Source organism: Myotis davidii, unplaced genomic scaffold, assembly GCF_000327345.1.
Source record: "Myotis davidii unplaced genomic scaffold, ASM32734v1 scaffold309, whole genome shotgun sequence".
Lineage (NCBI taxonomy): Eukaryota > Metazoa > Chordata > Mammalia > Chiroptera > Vespertilionidae > Myotis > Myotis davidii.
Window position 1 is genome coordinate 1,382,456 of NW_006383013.1, and position 8,397 is coordinate 1,390,852.

At 42.1% G+C, this 8,397-nt stretch overlaps 1 protein-coding gene across 1 annotated transcript in view; it reads right to left on the minus strand.

Moving 5' to 3' along the window:
- The window catches only part of NEK9 (NIMA related kinase 9), a gene marked incomplete at its 5' end in the record, with an annotated part of 38,941 nt that overhangs the window by 8,043 nt on the left and 22,501 nt on the right, over window positions 1–8,397 (minus strand). Inside the window, 5 exon segments of the mRNA XM_015558003.1 lie at window positions 1–69; window positions 2,634–2,693; window positions 3,652–3,822; window positions 6,994–7,155; window positions 8,324–8,397. The exon segment at window positions 8,324–8,397 is cut by the window's right edge and continues 9 nt beyond it. Coding sequence (XP_015413489.1) covers window positions 1–69; window positions 2,634–2,693; window positions 3,652–3,822; window positions 6,994–7,155; window positions 8,324–8,397 — 536 coding nt within the window.

The following is an 8,397-nucleotide window of genomic DNA, read 5'->3' on the forward strand; positions in this document are numbered from 1 at the left end:
CCTGCTGACTGTCCTCCTCTTCTCCCCCACCGCCGCCGCCTCCTCCTCCCGGGCTAGAGCTCTGAACCACTGACAGATACACAGCACAGAAATAGACAACTTGGCTATGCAGCAAGAAAGATTTACCATGTTAGAGCCCCACTGACTTAGGAAGAGGTGACTAGAGTTGCATGAAGTAGAATAGCAACAGTGTAAGTCAAGTATTTGGGACTAAATTTTTTAGTTTTTACACAGGGTATTGTATATCAGTTTCTTCATAATGATAATTTACTTCTTTCCAAACTTGCTTTTCCCTATGTTCACAGCAAATGATCAGTGTTCTAAACCATAACTGAACCATCACCCCAAGCACAGCTCATCAAATCTAGCATCCACGCTTTAAAAGATACATCCAGACTCCAGCATCTTCCACAAAGGTTCATCTTCTATACAAAGCTCTTTCACATTTGAGCCAAAACCCACTTAAAGTTGCCAGATAAACTCACCACCAACTCCCTTTCTGGGGAAACATCTGAATGGAGAAGTCTTCAACTATTAAAGTCATTGAATTCTTTGATGACTATTTGTAAGAATTTAAAAAATAGGATTGCTGGTTCTTTCTATATCATGAAGCATATTCCAAGTTACCTTAATGAAGACTAGCTGATGTGTGGTCAAGAAATGAAACTGAATTTTACTATGGGCCAAAGGAAAAGATAATTGAATAAGTAAATTTTGCCAAAGCTAAAAAAAGATAAATTGCATGGTCTATTCTAAAGTTAAATGTAAAGGACTGTTTATGATTACCAACCATACTAACCAGTGCAGTCCTACTAAACTAATAGAACTATAGATGCCGAAATAATTCTGAAGCTTGCTTTTTGTTTTAAATTGTTTTTAAAAATTATGTTACATCTGAGATATACATAAGACGATTTTTAAATTATGTGTAAGTTTTGGTGCCTAATAAAACACACATGAATCTACCACTTGAAGAATTAGAATTATACTTTACAATATGGTAGCCAAATATGGGTATTTAAACAGAATTAAATATTCAGTTCCTCAGTCACAGTTCCACTTTTCAAGGGCGCAACAGCCACATGTGGCTAGTGGCTGTTTCACTGGCCAGCACACATACGGAACATTGTTACTGCTGCAGAAAGAGCGATGGCACAGGGCTGAACTTGAACATTACCTATATCACTTGGCCTGCTTTGTGAAGTCCTCCTCTCGCCTCCTACCCAGATGTAAGCACCTTTTAATTTTGCATTTATCATTTCTTCTTTGAAAAACAACTTTATCACATACGTATGTATCCTTAAGCAGTATGTTATTTATTTTCCTGGGTTTTGAACTTTATATAAGACATGTAGTTTGCTGTAACTTGCTTTTTACATTTTACATTATGGAAATATTTGTAGATGTTCATTTTCACTCTTATATAACATGCTATTGGATGATCATAACACATTCAATTAACAACTATTCACTGGACACTTGCCATTTGCCAGGCATTCTTCTAGGCAATGTGGATACAAGTAATGAATAAAAATAGACAAAAATGCCCTAGCTGGTTTAGCTCAGGGAATATAGCGTCAAACCTGAAGGGTCCCAGGTTTGATTCCGGTCAAGGGCACATGCCCAGATTGCAGCTCGATCCCTAGTAGGGGGCATACAGAAGGCAGCCGATCAATGATTCTCTCTCATCATTGATGTTTCTCTCTCTTCTCTGAAAAAAAAAAAAAAAAGACAAAAATCTCTGCCATTATGTAGTTTACATTTTCTAGCCAATGGACATGTGCTTTTAATCTTATGTTTTTCCTTTAAATACCGTTCCAGCAAAACAAAGCTCCAATAGAACAGCTGTGCTTTGCAAAAAGAGATTTTATCATTTGTGACAGGTAGTAATATGCACAAATATATGCTGGGCAATGAATTACTAAAGGAGTCTAATAAGAGGTATAATGTACGTGCATGTGTCTGTAGACTAAAGTTCAACAACTCTAGATCAGATTTTCAACTACTTCTTTTTGGAGGATTAATCTGCTTTTACTCTGGGTTTTTACCTGTTTGATTCCACAAAATATCAGAACCCAGGTTCTGAGACATCAAAGATTACAGGTAGTCTAGCAAATGGAAAACCAAAAAGAAACACATATCCAGTTTCCTGGCATGATCCCAAATAACACAGCACTAAGAACAAAGAAGCCAAAGGAAAACGACCAGAGAGCTTTAAGCTAGTTTTCCTAACCACCTGGAAGTCTAGCCAACTTTTAATTTTGAGGGCCTGTTTTGAAGAACTATTTCTATAGAGTAGAATACCCCTAGAAATACCATGGAAATACAGGGTAGACAGAATCTGTAGCCCCTAAGCATCGCCAGGAAAAAGACAACACATAAGTCACGTTACAATATTGGGCAAGCCACATAATTACTTCCAGATGTGTGGGGGCAAAGACGTACTCTTCCTCTGACCACAATGTAAAAGTCCTAACTTACTGTGAAATCCACCCAAATATGATCCTCCCTCTCGATCACTGTTATTCCTCGTTCCCAAAAGATATTTCCTTTTTTTGGGAGAGACTGAATGGATTCCAACCCAAAGTTCCACACCTCACAAAACTACTGGTACCTAAGACATTGCTACTTACCAGTTCCAATGGATAAGCCACTGCTATTGGAACGGATGGTCTTAGAATTCAATACTTTCTCTGAGGAAAAAAATTCAGTAGTTAAGCATTATATACAGCTATAGGCAGGAAAAAGTGAGGACTAGGATAAGGGAGTTGATCTAGGAGATAACTGCTATCCCTCACTCCAAATAAACTAAAATTAATTACTGTTTTAGATATTAATAACATAAGCCAAGCACCACTAGCTATATTCTATATTCACTATATAAAGTATATTCACTATGTAAATAAAGTAGCAATTCTCCTTAACTGTTCTTTGGAATCATCTGGGAAGCTTTAGAGATTTGGTTTAATTGGACAGGGGTTTCTAAAAGCTCCTCAGGAGACTAATGTGCAGCCAAGGTAGTGAACCACTGATCTAAAAGAATGAACTTATAAATCCTCACAGAGGGCCTTTATGTAATTTAGTTCATAACAAAGTACTCTTTCTGCAGAAAGCAGTTATGATTTAGTTTCTTTTTAAAGGTATACTAAATGTTTCTCAAAACAGCATAAACACAGACAACAAATGCTGCTTAGTAGAGAACTAGAAGTAACAAATTCAATGGCAAGAGAGGCAGAGAACAAAGTTATATTAAAAAATGCCCAATTGGTGTGGCTCAGAGGTTGAGTGTCAACCTATGAACCAGGAGGTCATGGTTCAATTTTTGGTCAGGGCACATGCACGGTTGCCGGCTCTATTCCCAGTGGGGGGTGTACAGGAGGCGGCTGATCTATGATTCTCACACATCATTGATGTTTCTCTCTCTAAAAAAAAATTATTTTAAAATGGTCAAGAGGTGGCAAATGATAAAGCTCAGGAAGTGACAATGTTCTGTTTCTACCACTAGGCATGGCATCCTGACATTGTAAGACTTACAGAGGTAGCCTCTTTCCTTCAGGACACTTTGGTTTCCAATAATGTAGCCACCAGCATCTTAGGTAGAGGTCTATCCTCTGTCAAAGCCACCTCAACCCACACATGGGAAACCCTTACCAACAATGAGAATGGTGTGCCAGCCACGGCAAGACAGATCTGGGACATGATGCAGAGATCCAAAAATAGGCCGAGGCCAGGAGGTACAGATGTCAGAGCCATGAGGTCTCTCTGTAGGGGTCATTGCCAGGCGACCATTACCACCATTGCCCCAGGCAAAAATGTGATTATCTAGAAAAAAAACACACATTAAACAGCAGATAGTTTAACAGAATGCTGGCTTCCCAACTCTGGGTTCCCCGTCTTTATGCCCTAGAGCTAGAAAGTTTCCCCACTATGTACAAAACAAGGGAAAGCTGTTTACTCCCCTATATATAAGCCTAAACAATTCCTATATTCCCCAGGTAAGAATGACTACTGTTCCTACCCTGCCATCCAGTCATTTAGTCATTCTACTCATTCAACAACTTTTTTTGGTCATTCCTTCAAATATTTACTGGGCATCTACTTCATGAAAGGCACTGCTTGAGGTGCTGGGGGCAGAGCAGTGAACAAAATAGTCGCTGCCCTCAGGAAGTGACATACTAGTCGGGGAAGACTGATAAATAGAAAAGCAATGGAAATAAAAAAGTGAGGTATTATTATTTTAGACTAGAGGCCCGGTACATCCATGCACCAGTGGGGTCCCTTGGCCTGGCCTGCGGGGAATGGGCTGAAACTGGCTTTCTGACATCCCCCAGAGGGGTCCTGGATTGTGAGAGGCGGTTCTCGCGTGACGCATCCAGGAATCAGGCTCCCTCCTCTCTGGTTCTGGATACATCACCTGAGAACCGTAGCTGCCAAGTCACCGTATCTCAGCAGCTCCTGTGTTGAGTGTCTGCCCCCTGGTGGTCATTGTGCGTCATAGCTACTGGTCAGACAGTCATTTAGGCTTTTATATATATAGATTAGAGGCCCAGTGCATGCAATTTGTGCACTTGGGAGGGGGGGGTCCCTAAGCCCTGCTTGTGCTCTCTCGCAGTCCAGGAGCCATTGGGGATGTCTGACTGATGGGGAGCGGGCCTAAGCCATCAGGTGGACATCCTTAGAGGCTCCCACCACCGCTGCTGTGCTCACCAGCCATGAGCCCAGCTTTTGGCACACTGACCACCAGGGGCAGCTCCTGCGTTGAGCAACGGTCCCCTGATAGTCAGTGTGCATCATAGCGACCAGCAGTTTTGCCGTTCGGTCGATTTGCATATTAGCCTCTTATTATACATGATCGGGTAGTCAGAGAAATACGTGTTGATCATTGGCAGAGACCTGATTGAAGGAAGAGAAAGCCATGTGGCTATCTAGGGGAAGAGCTTTCCAGGAAGAGGAAACAGTAAGTGCAAAGGTCCTGTAGGTAACGTGCGCACCTCACACAGGGAACAAGAAAGACCCTGCAGCTGGAGCGAAGTAAGAGGGGATGGTAGTCAGAGAAGAGATCAGGAGATGGCTGGGGTCTTGGTCATGTAGGACCTATACAGGCCATTGTAATGACTTTAATTTTTATTGATCAAGATAGGAAACTATTAGAAGTTCTGAACAGTAGGTATTTAAAAAATGAGGAGAAACTATAAGGGACCAAGGATGGAAGCAGGGAGACCAGTTGTAGTGAAGCTGCTAAGAAGTGGTTGGACATATTCAGAAGATAATTAGTAGGTTTGCTGATGGATGAGATATGGGGTGTAGGGTGGAGCTGCCATTTCCTGAGACAGGAAGGCTGCAGGTGAAACAGGTTTGTACAGAAAATAAGAAGTTTGATTTTGAATATAGTAAGTTTCTTTATCCAAATCAGGACAGTTTTGAATTAAAAGGGGGTGTGATTAATGATTAAGCCAGGACAATAGGCATGAATCAGGACTGACCCAGGAAAACCAGGCTATAGAGCCCCCTTATCTTTAGACATCTAAGTCGAGAGGCTGTTGACTGAGTGTGGAGATAAGGGGTGTTGTATAAAGCTATCTGCATACAGGGGGGATTTAAGATAATGAGCTCACTTAGAGAGTAAAGGAAGACAGTGGAGAGACAGAAGGACTGAGCCCCAGGCACTCCAGGGCTTAGGAGTTTGAAACTGCCATGGCACCTGACCTAATTGCCTGCACTACTCTGTTTATATGGGTATCTCTCCTACCCTCCTAGAATGTGAGTTCCTTGAGGACAGGGGTTTCCTGAGACACATTTCTCTATTCCCGGAGCCTAAAAGAGGACCTGGAGCACAGCAGGCACTGAGCTTGTTTGCTGTGTGAATGAGCAATCGAGTACATTTTAGAAGAGTACAGCAATGCTGGTCAAGAGGTAATATGCCTAGCCACAGAACCCGATCCTACTCCCTCATTCTGAAGTTTAACTCATGAAGTACAAAGATCTACTGAAGAAACATTGAGGCCCTGTGAACTTGCTGCACTAAATTTAATCCTTAGAGACATCCTGACCCTGTCTTTCTAGGTAACATTTCCACTTATCTAGTTTGACTAAACAGTTTGCTTTCTAAAAATCCCTTGTTTTAGGACAAGCAGAGAAGGTTCATATGCCACTCTGATAGCTGGTTCACTTAATATGGTGATAACAGATAACTAGTTTGACACTATCCCTGGATCCTTTATGTATATACTCCGGGTAGACTAGAAGAAAACAAGGACATCTCAGGGCATGAGCAACATTAAAAAAAAAAAAAGCTGAAATGAGTGAAAAAACAAAAAGATGCAATGTGACTTGTTTACCAGTCACAAGAAAGAAGTAGCTACAAAAATTAAAAAAAGTTCAAAAGGTGCTATAGGAAGTCAGAAAAAAAGAGAAGAAAAAGAAAGCAGAAGAAAGAGGAAAGGAAATGAAGACTAGCAGAAGTGGTAGTACAAAAGAGAAGTGGTTATAACAGCAAGAAGAAACAGCTATAAGAGGAAGGAAGAAAATTCAGTTAGACCAGTTCAGAAAGCTGAGAGATACAGTATGCAGTCCTTCAGGGTGTCACTGCAGTGGCAGCTGACCCCAATGTCAAGGAGTAAGGTCAAATTAGGTGTTCTCTTCTCCAGTCCCCTAGCCAACATTTACTGAAACCCATATGGTGCTGGACAAGGTATATATAACTATTTAATAATTCTTAAAACATTTTATCAAAATTGTTAAAGTAAAAAAAGCAGGGACTTCGAATATTAACTGACATTATCTAGAAATCTGATCTTTTAAAACAATCACTATGTTGAACACATGAAAACTTAATGACGCTCCACATGCACAACAACTGGTCACTAATTCAACACAAATTAAAAGGTTAACATATGATCCAACTTCACAAATAACTAGTCCACCTCTTTCCCAGCCAAAAACTTAAACATTGCCATCCGTCCAGAAAGCTTGGAAGGATGTGTCCAGACTCACCGTCAGTGGCAGCAATGGTAAACTCATCACCGCAGGAGACCCTGATCACTTGCTTCCCACCGAGGGGCCCCCCCAACAGGTTAATTCCTAGACGCTTTTTATAATTCCCAACACCCAGCTGTCCACATTTGTTGCAGCCAAAGGTCAGCAACCGGCCTCGCTCTGCAAGAGAAGCAAAAATAAATAACCAGGCACAAATGGGTCAATGGAAGAGAGAGAAAAAGCAGCCAATACAGAGTTCCACGGACTAGCTTCTGGTTGTTAAGAGTACATACACAAATACAAAGCTAGCCACACAGTCCTGGACCTAGGGAGCTAGGGTATATAGAACTATCACCAATTAGAGCCAGGAAGTGACTCAATATTCTATTTTTCTCTCTAATATTGGATTTAAAATGTAGAAAATGTGTACTACCTAACTTAGAAAATTTACACATGGCTGTTGTCTGCATTGTAAGTGTGACATTCTCATTAAGGGATGCATTGATTATGCATTTATAATTACCAATAAACATCTACTTGAATGCCTTAATTTGTTAATGAGAATATACTAGGTGCCAGTGGAAAATCAGGAGAATGTATATATAGTTTACAAAAACTTATACTGACTAGTGGTCTGGTGCACGAAATTCATGCACATTAAAAGGGGATTAATTAGAAGAAATATTTTAATATTGCTATTTGCCCTTTCTCTATAATAGAAGCGTCAGAGATGAAAGAAAATTAGTAAAATGTATATGAAAATCTTCCTCCTGTCAGAGTCTGGTGCGCACCACAGGGCCCAGAGTCCAGGCCCCACCCAAGTATGTGCGCCTCAAAATTGCACAAGACCCAGACCCAGCCAGCCTCCTCACATTGGGCTATATCCAGACCCAGCCGGTCCCACCCTTGTCAAGACCCGCGGGTGGGGGGGTGCAGCCGCAAGTCCCTGGCCTGGCACCAGGGTGGGGGGCGTGGCCTGAGGTCTCCCAGCCTGGGCCAGGGCGGGGGGCGTGCCTTGAGGTCCCCTGTCAAACCCCACAGGGGGGGGGGTGCAGCCTCAGGTCCCCCATCAAGCCCTGCCGGGTGGGGGGTGCAACCTGAGGTCCCCTGTCAAACCCCACAGGGGGTGGGGTGCAGCCTCATGTCCCTGCTCATTGCTCATTATGGGAACTCAGCCTCTGCTGTGGGCGCAGCCATTTTGTGTTGCGAACCGCCCCCACCCTCCTGTCTCTGCTATGGGCGCTGCCATCTTTGTGGCAGAGTGACAGTCAATTTGCATATTCCCTCTTTCTTATATAGGATAGCCTGAGCTACTAAGGCCTGTATGTACAGTTGTAAATCAACTCACCATCAATAGCAGCTGTGTGAGTCTTGCCTGGGGCAATTGTTCGGATCTTATAAAAGGACAACTGTTTGGCCAAT